Source organism: Mastigoproctus giganteus, chromosome 11 (genome assembly GCF_048544385.1).
Source record: "Mastigoproctus giganteus isolate SK-2022 chromosome 11, ASM4854438v1, whole genome shotgun sequence".
In the NCBI taxonomy this organism is placed as follows: Eukaryota; Metazoa; Arthropoda; class Arachnida; order Uropygi; family Thelyphonidae; genus Mastigoproctus; species Mastigoproctus giganteus.
Window position 1 is genome coordinate 87,609,399 of NC_143585.1, and position 20,163 is coordinate 87,629,561.

Here is a 20,163-nt window from a genome sequence, read left to right on the forward strand (position 1 = left end):
TGCATACTCTGTGTGTTGGGGGGGGGGGGGGAAATAAAATTTGTTCCTTTTCCTTATAATGGTCAGAATCAAAAAATTTATAATACTATTGTTCTCCATTTCAGAGCACATTTTAAGTTAGATGGTTGGAAAGCATTGGACTAAGTTAGAAGGCTATAGTGATTTTATTACTTATAACGAGGGCATCATCTATGACCTGCACCATGTTACCTAGTGTTAATATGTTAAGTCTGACTGCTATTAAATAAATGTCTGGGAATAGGTCCAACTTGCCTAAGCCATTAAGGAACTCAAATATCTGTTTGCATGTTTTGTCAGTGTGTTGAAAGCATTTTTCCAATAGCAATAATGAGGTGAGTTTTGGAATATTCTTTGGTGCAATTCTGGTGCATTTTTAATGTAGTATCCAGGCATAACAAGTCTGAAATTTTTCGCAAACGGGAATCAACATCTACATTGAAATACTATAACTAAATATACTTCTTTTAATTTTAAAAATATCTGATCTGTGTTATTTAGCCTATAGATGCATGTAGATAATCCTAGCAAAGAAATAATATTCACCAAGAATGACAACAGACCTGGAAAGGCAGATGACATACAAGATAAGATAATACAGAACATAAGGGTTAACCTGGTTTATATACTTTCATGATGCCAAATTACCATGACACAACCATACAGGGTACAGTGACATGTAGCCTGCTGAGCTATAAATTTGATTAATCTTAATTATTCGTTTAGAATTTATGAGTTGAGTTTCCTAAAAGAAAGTGAAACCAGTGCAACATCCCTCACTATATTTTCCTTTGTTTTTCTTCTCCATTTTTATCAGCATCAAATCCAGTTTAAGAATGTCTTTTCTATATCCATATAATGTCAGAAAACCATAACACTTTTGGAGAAACCAGATACAATGAATAAGTCTCTTCTGTAAAATATTTTATAATGACAAGACAAAAATTATATTTTGGTGTAACTCTCTTCAGTTTTATAAGTCCTACAAGGCACTATAACTGGCCTTTTCTGTGTACCCACAAAATGTATTAGAATGTGCATAACATTAACAAATCAATCACTTAAAAATAATTCTATAAATAGTTAACATACATCTAATTGGCTACAAAAGATGCACATTTAACATTTATATTTATCAACTAAAAAATGAAAACATAACTGAAAGTAGCATAAACCATTAAAGACAGACACTGCCTGAAATATGGAAACTGCTGTATTCATGACTTTTTTTTTTAACCACCTCCCCATAATTTTAAAATAAACAAAACCAAACATTTACCTATCAGCAGAAAGTCTAATATTAACTCCAGTATTATGGTGAAAAGGAATAGAACTAAATGATCCCCGACAGCTCTGAGATGGAGGAAGATCATCATTGTCTATATTTAATGAAGCTAAAGTAGGTATATACGTATCCAGTTCAATTGCTTCCATCAGTAAATGACCATTATTCAGCTGGTATCGAGGATCTGTAAATAACAAAAATCCTATTTTTTTTTTTTTATAATTATACATTAGTTTGGCATTTAATTTACTGTGCAATACTCAAAACTGTTCAGACAAGTTACATGAAAACTATATTTTGAATGTTAATACAGAACATGTATAATAACTGTTCTTAATCATAACCATTGATAAAAATTGCTCCTACTAACTCTAACAACCAAAATAATTCCAAACCCATGAAGATCCCCAGTAGGATGGTTCACACAGAGAGTACCAATTATAATCAGCTGTGTTAGAGTTAATAAGAGCACAAACAATCACATATATATTTGCTTATATAGTAAAGCTAAGGAACTAGTAAATAAATTTGATGAATTTGAATTATTCATTGTTATTGTTATTGTTATTTGGTTTTTTTTAGGAGCATTAGCAACTAAGGCCATATTGCTCCGGGATATGCGGTGGTCATTCCTTGACCTTTCCGCATCCTCCGTATTTGGTGGTGACGGACTCGAACCCCGGTCTAATCAAGAAGCGTGTGCTACGCACTGCTGCTCCTTCCCACCTGGCTACGGAGGCGCCTAATTATTCATTGTTATCAAATGTTGATGTTAGAGAAATATCTGAAACATGATCTCACTCTGATGTAAGGGATACAGAATTTGAATATGGCGAGTACAATGTGTACAGAAAGGATAGTATGTCAGGAAAGAAGAGAAAGTTTTTGGATTTGCTTCTTTTGGTTATGAAGCGCACAAATCTTAAAACAGTACACACAGATTCAAGTATAATGAGTCAGTTTAGTATGACTTAAAAAAAAATTGGAGGAGTATTAATAGTGGAAAATGATACAAGGAAGCAAACATATACAGAATTAGTCAAAAAATAAAACCATTAACGTCTAATCTTTTCTTACAGTTGTTCAAACTACCCACTTTCACAACACCGGTTGAAAGTTTGTTTCAACAATCAATTTCACTCTGGCTGAATGCATATTTTCGTAGATCTATCCTACAATTCTTCTTAAATTTTTGTGACCCCATATGTATGTTATGTCCAGGTAATGATGCCATCCACAATTAGTTTCAACAATCCACTGAAAGCCTTAGCATTAGTTGAGGCATATGATGCAAGAAAGCAAGCTTATACAGCATCAGCCAAAAAAACACTTCCCATTTCACACATCCAACATTCCAGATGTTTTCTGTCTAGTTCAGCCTTAAATTGCTATCAACTTTCAGATGGAAGCCTGTTCCAGCAATCAACTATCTGCTGGTTAAAGGCAAATTTCCACACATCTATCCTACAACTGTCTTTTCTCAATTTGAATCTATGCCCCCTCAAGTTCTTAATATGAGCAAGCAAAAGTATCCCACAGCAGTAAGCCTACTCAAACCATTCAAGGCCTTATACACCTCAATCAGATCACCTTGCAGGTGCCTAGTCTCCATATGCTACAACTTGCAGAATTTAAGCATCTTTTGGTAAGAGTACCCCTTTTTGCCTTTCACCAATCTCATTGCCCTTCTCTGTACTCATTCTAGCAACTCTATGATGCTTCCAGACCTGTACACGGTACTCAAGGTGTGGCCTGACCATTGCCTTATACAAAGGTATAAGTGCCTCCTTGTCTCTGCTAGCAAAATTCCTATATATCATTGACCTGCATGACCTGCTCTGGCAGCCTGTCTGCACTGCTCAGAGAACTTCATATCTGACTGCACAATTACCCCCAGGTCTTTTTCATTCTCCACCTGCCTGAGTGTAGTACCACATATTGTACGTTTCTCTTTGGTTACTGCTATCCATATGCAGTACTTTGCATTTGTCAATGTTAAACTTCAGTTGCCACTTCTCAGCCCATCTGTCTAACTTGATCCTGTTGCAGTAGCACACTGTCTTTACTATCATTAACAACCATGCCAACCTTCGTATCATCTGGAAACTTGGACATTAAGCCTGATATACCTTCACTGATAAATACAAAAAACAACAATGGGCCCAGCATTGAACCTTAAGGGACTCCACTAATGACATTAGTCCACATTGAGCAGTGTCTATTTATTACTCTGTTGTCTTCCGCTCAACCATCCCTTTATCCATTGCAGCAACTTGCCCTTAATGTAAAGTGACCAGACATCCTGGATTATGTGGGACCGTCCCGGATTTAAGCTGTCTGAATTAAGAGAATTTCACTCCACTGAAAAATATTTAATTTCTGTTGTTTTTATTGTTAGAAGTATGTATTTTTATTATTTCACAGAAATAATAAAAATAAAAAACCTATATAATATAGATATTTCAGTGAAATAAAATGAATATATGTGGGGGGGGGAAATGTTGATGTCCCGCATTGGAACACTAAGGATCTGGTCACTACTTTATAACTGTACAAATTGAAGCGGTATGGCATTAAGGCTTAATGCCATACTGCTCCAATTTGTACAGCAGTCCACCATGGCAATAGTATCAAAAGCTTTCCTGAAATCCAAGTATATGATATCAAAATTATTTTTTGCATTCAGTTCCTTTCTGACCTCATCGTAGTATCCAATCAAATTGGTCAGACAAGACTTTCCCTTAACAAACCCATGCTATATCTGAACTATTGCTGTCTAGGTGTATAATTATTTGCATTGCCCTTTGTGAATTGCAGTTAAATTTGCACATTTCCAGTCTATGGGGATCTCCCCTGAATCTAAGGATGCTCTCATAATTATGGCTAAGGGTTTGCTTACTTTCCTCGATGCCTCCTTCAATATAACTGGATAGATTTCATCCATCCACCCAGGGTGCCTTTTTTTATGTTTATCCTCAACAATTTCTCCTCCACTTTGCTCTCCATTATTACAAAATCATTTAGCTACCTTTTAGAGTTTAGTAAACTTCTGCCCTCCCCTTTCTTACAGAATTCATGTGAATGTAGATGCAAAATACTCATTCAGTTTGTCAGCTATCCAAACAGGATCATCAACAGTCAAACCACCAACATCAATTGGACTAATGTGATTCATCCCCTTTCTTCTAGAGTTTACATAAGTAAAGAAGTCTTTGTTGTTTCAATCAGATCTCTTTGCAGGTGCCTAGTTTCCAGGCACTTCAATTTGCAGAAATTACGTCTTTTACGATAAGAGTACTTAACTAATCTTATTACTCTGCTTTCAAACCCATTCCAACAGATCCACATTCTTTCTAAAATGAAGCTTCCAGACCTGTATAAGTTAAGATGCACTTAAAACTCAAGTGCAGCTTAACCTGCCTTACACAACAGTATAATCACCTCTTTATTCCCTACATAATTGTTGTACATCATTGGCAGCACTCCATGAGCTGTTTTAGCAGCCAGTCCACACTGCTCAGAGAACTTCATGTTAGACTGTACAATTACCAACAGGTCCTTTTCATTCTCCATCACCTTGAATGTGGACCACCCAAATGTTAATTATTCTGGGATTATTGCTACTGCCCATATGAAGTACCTTTCATTTATCAATGTTAAATCTCAGCTGTCACTTCTCAGCCCACCTGCCTAGTTTTTCTAGGTCTTGTTGCAGCAGTGCACCTTGGTATCATCTGAAAACTCTGACAATAAGTTGATACTCCCTCATCAATTGTTAATAAATATTGAAAACAGTGAGGGCCAGCACTAAACCTGAGAAACAACACTAATAATATTAGTCAAAGAAGCTCAGTACCCATTTAGAACCATCCTCTGTAAAGACAAATAGCTGTGAGAAGTACAAGAAACAAAACAAAGCGGGACAAAGAAATCAATATCTTATCACGGGGGATTTTAACTTTCCAATTATGTTGATGTGATGTTTAAAAATGTTTAATTTTACAATTTTAGTTGATGTGGAAGTGTAAAAAAATGTACCTCAATGTTCATGTTGCAACGCAGCTTCTTGAAGTTTGACAACATATTTTAAACTATGTTCTTGTAGTTTGGATCCTTGTTTCATAAGTTCTCAACAACAGACCTAATGCTTATCCCTGCCTGTTTTTCTCTTTTATTCATAGTTCCCTCAAAAATACTTTGTTTTAGCTTCTCCTGGGTGATCAATGGAAATTTTTAGCATTAGCATTAGTAGAGGCATACGATGCAAGAAAGCAAGCTTATTCAGCATCAGCCCAAAAAAAAAAAAAAAAAAAAAAAAAAACCTCTCCCATTTCACCCCTCCGTTCGTTCGAAATACCTGTCCAGTTGAGCTTTAAATTTGTTTAGGCTATCAACTTCAACAACAAGTGATGGAAGTCGGTTCCACCAACCAACCACCCGCTGGCCAAAGGCAAATTTCCGCACATCTATCCGACATCCGTCCTTCCTCAATTTGAATTTATGCCCTCTGAGGTGATTATTCTGAGAAAGATGAAGAATCCCATTGGCATTGAGCATGCTCAAACCATTCAAGGCCTTATACACCTCTATCAGATCACCTCGCCGGTGCCTAGTCTCCAGACTCTGTAATTTGCAAAACTTAAGCCTTTCTTCGTAAGAGCAACCCTTTGTTCCATTTACTAATCTTGTTGCCCTTCTCTGTACCCGTTCCAGCAGCTCTACATCCTTCTTGAAATGAGGCCTCCAGACCTGTATACAGTACTCAAGATGTGGCCTAACCATTGCCTTATACAAGGGAATAATCACCTCCTTATCCCTGCTAGAAAAATTCCTGTATATCATTGACAAGACACCATGAGCTACTCTTGCAGCTCGTCTGCACTGCTCAGAGAACTTCATATCTCCCTGCACAATTACCCCCAGGTCCTTTTCATTCTCCACCACTGTCAGTGTGGTACCGCAGAGTTGATACGTTGCTCTGGGGTTACTGTTTCCCATATGCAGTACTTTACATTTGTCAATGTTAAACTTCATTTGCCACCTCTCAGCCCATCTGTTCAACCTTTCCAGATCCTGTTGCAGCAGCATAGCGTCAGTAGTGTCCTTGACGACCCTGCCAACCTTTGTATCATCTGCAAACTTGGACATTAAACTTGATATCCCATCATCAATATCATTCATAAACACCGAAAACAACAACGGACCCAACACTGAACCTTGAGGAACTCCACTAATAACATTAGTCCACGTTGAGCAGTGTCCATTGATTACCACTCTCTGTCTTCTGCCACTCAACCATCCCCTTATCCATAGCAGCAATTTGCCTCCAATGCCACACTGCTCCAATTTGTGCAGCAGTCTTCCATGTGCAACAGTATCAAAAGCCTTTCTAAGATCCAAATATATAATATCAAAGTTATTCCCTGCATCCAGTTCTTTTGTGACTACATCATAGTATCCAATCAAATTGGTCAGGCAAGACCTGCCCTTAACAAAACCATGCTGCGTCTGAGCTATAACTGAATTCTTGTCTAGATGATCCTGCAGTGCTTCTTTAACCAGTGCCTCCATTAATTTACCTGGAACAGAAGTTAAACTAACAGGTCTATAATTACTTGTGTCAGCCTTTGATCCTCCTTTGTGAATTGGGGTTACATTTGCACATCTCCAGTCTATGGGTACCTCCCCTGAGTCCAAAGAAGCTCTCATAATTATGGCTAGGGGTTTGCATACTTCCTTTGCTGCCTCCTTTAATATAACTGGATAGATCCCATCCACCCCAGGTGCCTTTTTTATGTTTATCCTCAACAATCTCTCCTCCACTTTCCTCTCAGTTATTACAAAATCATCCAGCTCACTGCCAATGTTTACTTTACCTACATCATTCTCCTTCCTGAATAACTCCTCATGCGTGAATGTAGATGCAAAATACTCGTTTAGATTGTTAGCCACCTGAGCAGGATCCTCAACTGTTGAACCATCAATATCCAGTGGACCAATCTGATTCATCCCTTTCCTTCTCGAGTTCAAGTATGTAAAGAACTCTTTTCTGTTTTTCTTTGCATCCTTTGCCAAGGATTTTTCGTAGTCTGCCTTTGCCTGCCTAATCTCCTTTGTGACTTGGTTACAGACCAACTTATATCTATCATAGGCTTCCATGTCACCCATTAATTTATATGTATCCCATGCATTTTTCTTCTCTGCCACATGTCTCATTAGTTCATCTGACAACCATTTAGGCCTAAACCTTGAACAATATTTCTTAGTTGGTATGTAAAGCCTGGTAGCCTCCAAGATTAGTTCCTTGAATGCTTCCCATTTTGAGTTTGCTGTTGGTAACATCATCAGTTGGTCCCACTGTATAGAATTTAAATACTGTCTCAGACCATCATAGTCGCCTTTACGAAAACAAAAACCCTTCCCTTTACCTCTGATGGTAGTTACCTCCTTGAGTAAATCCCACTTCAACACACTGTGATCACTGCCACCTAGTGGTTCATTTATCTGCAGGTTCTTAATGCATGAAGAGTCACTACTGATAATCAGATCAAGAGTATTGCTCCCTCTTGTTGCCTCACGAACATGCTGGTGTAGAAAACAATCATCCAATAAATCCACAAAAGCCTTGCTAGTGTGCGAGTGACCAACCCACAAATTCCAGTCAATATCTGGGAAATTAAAATCCCCCATTATAAGACTCTCTGATTTACTGGCCCACTCTATTTCCCTGTACAATATCTTATTATACTCATCAGAGTCATTAGGCCTATAGCACACTCCTACTCTCAATTTTGATTTCCCTATGCTTATGTCACACCAAACTGATTCGGCACTGCCCTGTCCATCGATGTCGACTGGCTTCACTTCCTTGGACTTTATGTGTTTCTTAATTAATAGCATAACCCCTCCTCCCCTCCTGTCCTGTCTATCCTTTCTATACACATTGTATTCCCCAAATTCCAGTTCCGCATTACTTATATCTGTGTGACACCACATCTCTGATATCCCAACAATATCTGCCTTTGATGTTTTGAGCAATACCTCAAATTCATCAAATTTATTTACCAAACTCCTAGCATTGGTGTACACGCAGGTATACATGCACCTGTTTCTATTCTTAGCTACCCTAACACAACCCATGTGTTTACTTGTAACGCAATGACTACCAGCAGTCTCTGAAATATCCTGCATCTTGTTTTTCAGACTTCTGCTCATTTCAATAGAAGCAGTGCAAGAATCACTTCCACCTCTGCCAGTGGCTACTGTTAATCTATTAGTCCTTGTATCCCCCCCAACTAGCAGTTTTCCGACCCACCTAACACTGCCTCGACAGCATCAGCAAAAATTCTTGCACCCTTTCTATTTAAGTGTATCCCATCCCTGTAGAAGCAATCTCTCCTGTTAACAAGTACAGTCCAGGCTGAAAAAAATTCTACCCCTTGAGCCTTGCACAATCCCTCCAGGGCCGAATTGATCGACAAGGCTCTCATCATATACTCCCTCCTATCGTGTCTGGGCAGAATTGCAGACACTTTCAAGTTCAACCCTAATTCACGGCTTTTTTTCAGCAGTGACCTGTACTTGCTAAGTAATTCCGCCGGTCTCCTACTCTTAATATCATTCGTGCCAACGTGTACAACTATATCACCTTTTGTGCCCTTAAAAGATGATATCCGCTCTACAATGTCATCAACCTTTGCCCCTGGCAGACATACCCTGGTCCTATTCCACCTATCCTTTTTACAAAGCATGTTCCCCGTTTCCCTGACAATAGAGTCACCAACAACTACTAGTTCCTGTGGGACCAGCGCATTCTGCCTAGGGGGCTGCTTCTGTGTTGCCTGATGACCAAGTGCAAGCTCTGGCGTTGATGTGGGCAGCTGAGAGCTTGATGGGCCCCTCAATTTATTTCCTTCGAGGGCATCCACCCTGTCCTTCAAGCTCTCATAAAGGCCCATAACAACGCTGAGTTGTCGCCTGATTTCCTTGCACTCCTTACATCGTGCACACACAAAGACATCCCCCTTGGCAGTATCATGTCCCGTACCCAACTGCTCCGCAAACATCAAGCAAACAGTGCATTTTAATAGACTGTGATTCAGAGGGCAACTGGCCCCCTCAGTTCTCCCCTGAACCACAGCACTCCCATTAGCTTGAGCCTTTTGCTTTGCTGCTCTGGTTAGAGTCATGATTCCAATGTAATTCAATAAAATTTAAAACAAAAATTAAATCCTTAAGTTATATTATATATATATATATATATATGGATATATATATTGTTTTTTTTTTTTTTTTTTTCGGTATCTAGTGTTCCCTTTATACAACTTCCGTATCACGTGTACCACTATAGTTATGTATTAATTATTTGTTACGATTAAGTCGTTATATATATTTATAGAGTTAAAAATACAATTTAATTGACAATAAAGTTTATCAAGATTAATAGATTTACTGAATAATTGACAATATTATATTATGCACTATACTACACTAAGCTTATGCTATCGTGTAAAAATGGCGGGAATTCACATACGAGTATCAAGTATGTATTAATTATTTGTTACGTTTGTACTCTAAGTCGTTATATATATATAGTTAAAAGAACAATTTAATTGCCAATGAAGTTCGACAAGATTAATAGATTTACTGATTAATTTTCACGTAACTATGGCGGCTGTCTATGAACGGTAAACTCGTGTATTTGATACCCTTTCCGATACTAAGTAATACCTACAAATCTCTATCTAAGTTACTTTAACTTTAAGTACCGTAAATAGGAATATAAAGCTACTCTAGAAATAAGTTAATATGTCAATTTAAACTAATAAAGCAGAATATAAATCAGAAAAAACTTCTCTGTTCCAGTAGCGGCAGAAAGGCACGTCCGCACAGGAAACTCTCGTGCTCAAACTCAATTTAGTACAAAGGTAGCTGAAGCAAGGACCTTCACAAGGTAAAGCTTTCACAAACTGTTTCAAGCCCAGTATGATGTGTAAGGGTGGAGGGAGGACAGTTATGGGGTCTCTACCAGTGGTTTATAAACTATATTCTTTGATCCAAGCAACAAACTACCCCTATTTGACCAGGACCTTAACATCTCAGCGCTTACTCCTTGTCAGACTATCCCACTCACACAAAAAGCAAGGTAATTTTGTGAGCCAGATTGCTGTCCATGTAACATGCCTATCACTTTAAAGTCAGCATAGATAAACCAAACAACCGTGTTCTTCATATATTTCTTTCAAATGCACAGAGTGAGCTAATGGAATTTACCCATATTTATTTCCATTTCATGGAGCAACACACATTTGAGACTCCTCTTTGATGAGTCAATGAAAAGTTTCCACTTCATAGGATTGTAACTAATTCCTAAATAGTTCATTAAGTCATTTATATTACTACAAAAAAAAAACCATAGAATCATCCTCAGAAAAGTAGGGGACTAGTGCTCATTCTGTGTCTGTACCAGAGGAAAAAGGTCCCATGTGCTAGAAGATATTTTGATTTAAGTCTAGAACTAAGGAGTTCTGCAGATTCCTTTGGTCAATTTGAATCTCTTACTAGATCACTGAGTTCATGCTGTGAAAACAGTTGAGGGCTTGACTCAATGTCTTAGGCATGTAGACTTCAGTTTCATCTTCAGAAACTTCACTTTCAGCACTGTCTGTTGCTAAATTCTCCAATATAAGTGGCAGGCATGGAACATTAGGATACACAATGCCTTTATTACTCTTTGCATTATAACCTTCTACATTAACTAAGCAAAGGTAGCAGTCATCATAGTGGTTTGTACACTGCCTTCTTTTTACAATTTTTCCACAATCTCAATGCTTCAACACAGGTTTGGAAACTTTATGTGGAGCCCATTTATCCTGGCCACTGAGTTTCACTCCGAAATAGGCACAATACACATCTTTTTTACAAATTCTGGAATATCTTTTCTTTGCTTGAGAACTACATAATTTCCACAAATATAACAAAATAAGTTTGGATTGTTCAAACACCTGCGTGAAGGCATATTACTCAATTTCAGCACAAGTTTGATATGATAACCTCAAAAATAAACCGAGCTCACATTGCTGCATGGAGCTCTCAAGGTCAAGAAACAAATGACTGAAGGGAGTTGCCAACATGTGAAGATTTAGTTTACAAATTCCCAGCATTTACTCCTAATTAATACATTCAATAATACAACTTATGACAGCAACCTACAGTGATTTGTGAAAAAACAGTGTGATAGAGAAAAATGAACAATTCTGAAATCAGCATTAAAAAACCCCAGTTAAAAACAGCTATTAGTTCACAAACATCGAAAATCATGGAGAGTGAAGCAATCTTTGTATAAAGGGAACACATTAGGCAGCAGTGATCATGGTGAGATGTCATCAAAAAAATACACACTCTGAAGGTCAAGGAAAGAGATTTTGTTTTTGCAAAGAGATGACAACAATCCTAGACATTTTTTAAATTCTTTCAGTCAAACCACTGATGCTTTGAACAAATGTAAATGGGACATGTTTAAGTTAGTAATCATAGAAGCTATTAACTTTAGTTTTTACTTTTTAATACCAACAAAGAGATATTGTTCGAGGTTTAAACCAAAAAGGATATCAGATGAATTGATGAATTTAGCTGTTAGATTTTAGGTGCATTAGTGACTAAAACCACATTGCACTATTTGTATTGTCTGTATAGGTGTGTGTGTTCGTGGGCTGATTTTCACATTATGAAAGCTGAAAAACCCAGAATTACTCAGGGGTGCCCTACTCTCTCTGCCTGAAATTGACCCATGATTGAAGAGAACTTTAGAAATTCCTTCAGTCATTGTTGGGATTCAAACCCAGATCTCTCCAATGACAACTAGCTAAACCAATATACTGTAATGGAGGATGATGATTATAGCGGCAGAGAAGAAAAATCCGTGGAATATGGACACAGAATCCCATAGTGAGTATAAAGGTATGTTATCATATAGTCAGGCATGATAAGGCAGTTCACAAGAAGTCTTTGCTAAGAGTGCAAAGAAAAGTTCTTCTGTAGAGAAAAGGTCTCCCACAAAGAGAAGTAACTGAGGTGTTTAAGGCATTAAATTGATTGAGCAAATTTAATACCGATGGCATCCCTACTGTTTCTCATGTGACACACATAAGGGACAGATTTAAATTGAAAATGGCTGGTTGTAGGACTGATGTATAAAACTTTGACTGATCATTTGAACAAATTTCCTTTTGATGTTATGGAAGTGGGAATATTTTAAATAAATTCAAGGAATTATTGCACAAATTACCAGATGGGATGGACAGATGAAGTGGATAGTTTTTTTTGAAAACTATCCACTTCATCTGTCCTAATTCTAATTCTGTTTAAGTTTGCTTCCTTACATCATTTGCCACTACTAATACCAATACTAAATGTAGTAAAGAATTTTGCAAACATTAACACTAGAGGGAAAGAGATTAACAATACTGGTTCACTTGAATAGCAGATAATGAATGACATATCTACTATTAATGATCATATACAGATTGCTGAGAAACAATAAATATTTGGCATATACATTCACACATGTTTTTAGAGATGGGATTACTTGAAGTATACCCAATACTGATTGGGAGTTAAATGATTTTATGATAACTGAGAGGAAGCTGTAAGAGAAATTGTTGAAGCTAAAAGTAAACAGGGCATCTGGGGCTGATTGAATCTTTCCAATTATATTAAAAGAAGCAACAAAAGAAGTAATCTACAGCTGTAACACTGAGGGCATCTTTGGATTCAGGGGAAGCATCTGTAGATTGCAGATGTGCAAATGTCTCTCCTATTCACAAGGGTGGTTCGAAGGATGAAGCAAGTAATTGCAGACCTATAAGTTTGACTTCTGTGACAGGGAAAAAAAAAAAAAAAAAAAAATCAGTCAATAATTAAAAAAAGTAATACAAAGATCATCTTGATAGGAATTAAGCAATAAGGTAATCACAGCACTGGTATAGTATATCCTTGAGGTATAACTAGGCCAACGGAAAAACTCTAGATACTTATGTTAAAATAAATGAAAATAAGTAAATTTAGGTCAAGGACCTCATGCTAAAGAGTCAATTATTGTATGGCATAACTTAATTCTGTATACAGCAATAAGCTGCTTGTTTGTTATTTGGAGCATTAGCAACTAAGGCCATATTGCTCTGGGATATGCGGTGGTCATTCCCTGACCTTTCCACATCCTCCGTATTTGGTGGTGACGGGCTCGATCCCTGGTCTAATCAAGAAGCGTGTACTACGCACTGCTGCTCCTTCCCACCTGGCTACGGAGGCACCCATATAGCAATAAGCAAACTAGGTTTGCTATTAGTGCACTGATCTCATATTGTCAGGACACTGCCATAAGTTGTCTTGGTATGCACTACTCATTACATGGTGTAATGAGTAATGCCATATAATGCTACATAAGGTATATTTGAGTCAAACAGCACCTGGGGTTTCTCCCATCTCTGCATATGTACATTGTATTGGAAACAGAACACTGTGAAGCCAGAGATTTAAAAGCGTGTGTGGGTCAAGTGTGTTAGTTGTCTGACGGCACCGGGGGTTTCCCCATCTCTGCTGGGTCATGGGTATAGTGTATAGTGTGTTTAGGGTCTAACGGCACCAGGGGTTTCCCCCATCTCCGCATAATATACATTGTGATGTTATACAGAACACTGTAGAGGCCAGAGGTTTAAAAGTGTGTGGATATTGTGGCGTGTAATGTTTTGTACCGTTGTTCATCGACTTTTAGCCGTTGTGTCTCAAATGAGGCCTACCGTTGCCCACACTATACCTCGTGGAGGCAGACCAGGTACACCAGTATTTTAGAAATTTACTATTTACTCTGGCAGGTCCTGCCACCTAATTTCCTGAGATTTCAGTGGCTAGGACCTAAAAAAAAAAAAAAAAAAAAAAATGGAGGGGGTGGGGGGGAGAAACGCTAGAAATTGGGTCAGACCGAGATATAAGTTATACGGGTTAGAGTTCTTTTTTTTTTTTAATTTTAGTGTGGGGCTTGTGTAGTTTTGGCAAGAGTCAAACGCTAGTCGCAAGATAGCTAGAGAGGGAAGGGAGACTGAAGACTGGGGGGGGTGAAAGACAAATATGGGGTCAATAGTGAAGATAACCCCAAAAGTCGTCGGGGCAGGCCCATGCCTCACCAGGTGAAGATAGGGGATGGTAGGGGGGGGCTACAGAGTAACCATTCCCTGCCAAGGGAAGAGAAAGAAAGTGAACCAAGTGAGGGTACCCGGTTCAGATCGCCTAATGATGTTTCGGCAGCAAACTGCACAATGTCTTTGTCAGGTCTTCGTATGCCATTCCTGGGACATGTTGTCCCGTCCGTGTGAGTGGTCAAGTCCAGATAATGACTCCAGTTTAAGTGAGTGGTCAGATCCAGGTTAAGTTAATGATTAGTTTTTCAGATTGTAGCTGTTAGGTTTTTGTTTGGTTGACACATCTAAGGATCTTTATTGTGGATGATGAGTGGTTAATTTGTGGGAAAATTCCAGCTAAGGTTGTGGGTATGTTCTTCTTCTAGTAAAAAGATCCTGCGCAAACTGCGTTAAGGCTTTATAGTTGTCCTCGCTCTCCAGGAGATATTGTTCTTGGTTTATTGGCGAGAAACGTATTCTAGTTATTAAGAGGCAGCGGAGGTCTTCGTATAGTTGGCAGTGGTGCATGAGGTGCTCCCACGTCTCTGGCTGTCCACAGTGGCAGAGAGGGGTGTCACTCAATCCGAAAATGGAGAGTTTTGCTCTTATTGCGCCGTGTCCTGTGAGCAGGTAAGATGTCAGCAGTCCCGGTGAAAACCAGTTTGGGCTTTTGGGAAACACTAGTTGATTATCCGGTATGAATCTTCGGGTGACTTCCCCTTTTGTCGAAGTCGTCCAGCGGGTTTGCCAGGCCTGCTGTAGGTGGGTGAAAAGGCGTTTTTTCTCGAGTTTAAGATCGTTTGCCGGATCAGTTGTGTAGTCTAGGCAGGTGATTGATTTTCCTTTGGATAGTTGATAAAGCAACCCACAGCGGACGATCTCCAGGTCCAGGGGGAGAGCGCCCAAGAGGACCTGGAGGGCGTGGGTGCTTACAGTACAGCAGGCTCTCGAGATTGTCAGTAGGACTGAACGTTGAATTGTCTCTAGCTTCCTTTTATTTACTGCTGTTACCGCCTTGTGGAACCAGATTCCTGATGCGTATGTTATTGCTGGTAAGAAGACTGCCTTATAGAAGAGGGCTAGGGTCCTTTTCTTAAGCCCCCAGTCGCGACGAGTGACTCTAGCTATTAGTGCGGAGTATTTTTTGATTTAGCTTCGGAGGTAAGTAAGATGGGGTGTGAATGACAGATTTTTATCCAGCAGAATACCAAGATATTTAAGTTCGGTGGAAAGCTTAATTGTTGTTTCCTGAATCTTTATCTGGGGAGGCCTTCTGATATTGAGAGAACCTTTAAGTAGGATGGAACAGGTTTTTGTTGGGGATATCTTTAAGTGATTTTGGGTGGCCCAGTCTTGTAGGATATTTATAGCATGGTTTGCAGAGATCTCTAGTTGAGTTCTTGAGTCTGCCGCCAGCATCAGGATCAGGTCATCCGCATAGGCCTGTGATCTCACATTAACAAGGTCGAGGTTTAGAAAGCTGTCGAGCACCACGTTCCAGAGAAGTGGACCAAGTACTGAGCCTTGTGGGCATCCTCTATAGATTGGTCGTGTGACTGAACAGTACGGAGCACTGACGGTTACTGTTCTGTTTGCAAGATAGGTTTTTATACAATTGTACAAATTAGCTGGTAGTTTTGCTTTCCGGAGTCTGCCGAGGACGCTTGGCCACCAGAGGGAGTCAAACGCCCCGGCAAAATCCACTGAAATGACAAGGAAGTATTTATGGCTGGTAGTGGTAGCTGCTTTGACGATATTCTCTAAGACGTCCACCGTGGAGCAACCCCTTCTAAAGCCGTATTGGTTGTCAGAGTGAAGGCTAGCCTTGGAGTAATGAATTTGTATTCTATTGCTTAGAAAATGTTCTAGGAGTTTGCTTAGTATGGATAGAATGGATGGATAGAGCGATGGGTCGGTATGACTCCGGAAGGTCTTGTGGTTTTGTCGGATTCTTGAGAATAAGCCTTAATTTTGCAGATCTCCATACTGCTGGGAAATGGCCTGCTTCAAGGCAATGGTTGAAGAGGTTTAGGATCTCATTTGGGATGGTTTCAACAGCCTTCTTTACGATCTCGGGCTCCAGCATATCTTCTCCTGGAGATTTCTTGTTTTTTATTTTTGCTGCAGCGGTGTCCAGTTCTTCCTTGGTGAATCTGTCTTCCACTTCGGCCGTGGTGTATGTGCTGTTTTCCGCACATAGTAGTATTTGCTCTGGGGTGCTTGGTGGCATGTGTTGATGGAACATGGCGTCAAGGATGTTATTTATAGATTCGGACCATGTCTTTGTATACGTGCCTTGTGGCGTCTTGGTGGCTGGGATGACTTCTCCTCTGGGGAGTTTGTTTGTGATTACTCTGTAGACCACTCCCCAGGGAGCAGAATTTCTAACTGTGGAGACTAGGTGCTCCCAGGAGCGCTTCTTCCTTTGTTTAATCAGGGCTGTGTATTCATTTCTTGCTGTTCGATACTGCTGCTTGAGATACTCTACTTCCGCTTCCGGCCATGTTCGCCTTGCGCGTTGAAAATTTTTCCGCCGGGTGTAAACCTCCCGTCGCAGTTGTTGGAGCTCTGGGCACCACCAAGGTACGGCTCCAAGAGAACGTTTCTTCCTTTTAATAGAGTTAATTGAGCTTTCAGTGACTAGGCTTACAATTGCCTTTTGGTGCTGGTCTGCGTTCAGTCCAACTGTGCTAAGAGAGTGGGCAGCCATGATCAGTGAATCCTTAAATTCCTGCCAGTTTGCCTTGTCAATTGCAAATCTATGTAGAGTTTGCCTTATAATTGGTTGTCGGCTTACTGATCGGTGCAGTTGGAAAGTTATTACACGGAGGTCCGAAGTGGTCCAGCTTTCTCTAACTGTCCAGGATGAAAGGTGTCGTGCAACGGATCTTGTGGCCAGGGTGATATCAATTGTAGCTTCCCACATTGTACTAGAGAAGGTCGGTAGGTTATTTGGTTGGTTCGGAATTGAGAAAGAACTGTTTGAGAGATATTCTTCCAGTCTTTGTCCGTTGTTTGTGCCTCATCTATCTTGAGTTTCACTGAACCACGCTGGCGACCTGCAGTTTACATCGGTGGCAACGATGATTTTCGCATTTGGGAATTCCAGAGAGATGCTTTGTAAGTACCTAATAATCAGGAGAATATCCTCCCCCGGCCGAGAGTAGAGAGAAACTGCGTAAAATTCCCCCAAAGGGGTGATGATATGTGCACAGGCTGCCCAGGGAAGGCAGTAATGTGGTATTTTGGTAACAGTGAGATCAGAGTTTCTGACCAGAATAGCCGCCCATGGGGTCTCCCCATCCACTTGAACGATCTTATAAGTCAACGGATACCCTCTGACTGCCTTACTATGCGAATATGGCTCTTGAAGAAAGAGGATATCGAGGTTCTCCTCATCTGCCTTTTTCCTCAACTGCGCTGCAACTGCTTTAGCTCGCTGGGCATTAATTTGTGCAAATTTTACAGTGGTAGTATTAAATGGTTTAAGGTAAGTCCCCATAATCGAGCCTTAGTTGGCATGTGCTCTTAGCTTTTGTGTAGACAGGGCATTTATTGTCCCGGATGGAATGATCTGCCTGCATTTTCATTGATTTGCAGTTTGCGCAAGTGGGTGGGTCTTCTTTTTTAGTGCATGAGTTAAAGTCGTGGCCTCTCTCAGCACAGTGTCCACATGTGGGTTGAGCTTGGGTGCACGTGTGTGTCGTGTGTCCAAAACGACAACACTTGTAGCATTTGGGGACAGCCACATGCTCCTTGAAGCGGTGACTGCCCCAATTTATGAACACTCTATTTTGTTGACTTATTGTTCTCCAGGCTGCGGGGGAAAGCTCCACTACCCAGCTGGTAGAATTTCCCACTCTGGCATTTTTTTGGAATTTCGGGAAAACGAGATCATTTGGTTCAACATCGGGGTGGTCCTGCTGGAGGTTTCTTCTGTATAGCATCCTGGAGTGTTGCTGGGGTTAGGTCCTTTTCGGTATCATAAATTATTATGCTGGGCCCCTTTCTTTTCGGGGGTGCAGCCTGTAGGCCAAGTGTTTGTATTTTGGGGTTACTAATGATTTTGTTAGCTTCTTCTTTCGTTTCAATTTCAATCATGACACCAATATTACGTGTCTTACGCACAGATTTAATTTTTGCCATTTTCAGGTCTTCTGCTAAATTTGCGACCACTATATTTTTTACTTCTTCACTTGTGTGATGATCTTCTGTGGAAGTAGGTCTAACAATTACCAGATGTGGTTTTTGTAGAAGAGTTTTCCTTTTGGTTGAGTTTCCTGTTTCAGTTGTTTGTTCAGCATTTCTGGGAATCCTCAGCGCGTCTGCATAGGTAGGGGCGCACTGTTGCATTTGATTATCCCTACCGTCAAGATATGCCTCGAGTTTAGCCACTGCTTTCTCGCATTCGAGGTGTGTTGTAAGTAAAATGGTTTCCAACTTCGTCCATAGGGAAACTATGTCTGCACGCAGAGCTGTACTGACTCTGCTGTTGGTTGTCTTCATTAAAGTTTCTAGTGCAGTTCTCAGGTAGAGAACCTGCTCTAAAACGGGACCCTCAGGCAGAGTGGGATCCAGTGGTGTCTCTTCATCATCATTTTCTCCTTGCTGGGAAGATCGGTCTTGGAGTTCCTTTTGTTCACTTTGGGATCTGGTTTCCATTTCTGATTTCGGAAATGATTTTTTATTGCGCTTCTTGGAGGCTGGAGTAGGCCTGGAGGCCTCGGTATCACACCGTAGGCCTAGAGTTTGGATAGTTTCAGGAGTAAAGTCCTGGCATTCATCAATGATATTATAGTCTGCAGTGGACATGATTTTCGAAAAACGGAAAACAGGGGTTTCCAGATAATCGGGTCGCCGTTAGTATTCTCCTAAAAGTAGCAAAATGATGGTTGAAACAAATCTCTATGATAAACAGGAACCGTGCATTGGGCTGTAGCCTTCTGGTCACATAGTGATTCACTAACATCATCGGATTCAATAACTGATTGTAATGAGCATTTGCTATCAGAGTTTAAGCAGTAGCAAGTAGCGAACACGCTAAGCCTAATCTCTGTGTTTACGATGTAATAACCCGTGACATAACGTGTTAGCATACGGTCAGCAGAATGCTAAGCCTAATGAGACAAACTTTATAATATGTAAAGGAAATACCTGATAAAATAGACAAAAGTTGCACAGGAAGTTAGATAGCATCCACCTCGCTATAGGAAAAGCCTTCTTTCAATTTATAATGCAAACATTACCTTAAAATAACAACTAGAGCATAAGCATCAATTTCTAAAGCATCAATCAGCAGCGCCACTGCTTGTCTTCTTCTGGGTCATGGGTAATGAGAAATCCCATATAATGTGAATAATTCATTATATGGCAGCGGTTTCCATATAATGCCTAGGGCGCAATTTAAATTTGAGGTATTTAAAGGGCGGGATTTAAATTTGAGGTAAACACAGGAGCGGAAGTGCAGTAGCACATGCTTTTTGAGTACCGGGGTTCAAGTCCCTGACTGCTAAATACGGTCGATCTGCCAAACCCGCACTGGACCAGTGTGGCAGATTATGGTCCATTTTCCACAACGTGAATTGTTCAGGAGGCTTCTATCCTGCAGTGGGTTGTAATGGCTGCAGTTTACCTTTTTTTTTTTTTTTTTTTTTTTTTACTTAATAAACGGAACTGTTAGGTATT

At 39.9% G+C, this 20,163-nt stretch overlaps 1 protein-coding gene across 2 annotated transcripts in view; it reads right to left on the reverse strand.

The window, feature by feature from the left end:
* The window catches only part of neur (E3 ubiquitin-protein ligase neur), a 186,908-nt gene that overhangs the window by 25,057 nt on the left and 141,688 nt on the right, over positions 1–20,163 (reverse strand). For both annotated transcript variants that reach the window (XM_090384252.1, XM_090384253.1), the window contains exon 3: positions 1,298–1,487. In XM_090384252.1, coding sequence (XP_090240378.1) covers positions 1,298–1,487 — 190 coding nt within the window. The remainder of the gene's footprint in view (positions 1–1,297; positions 1,488–20,163) is intronic.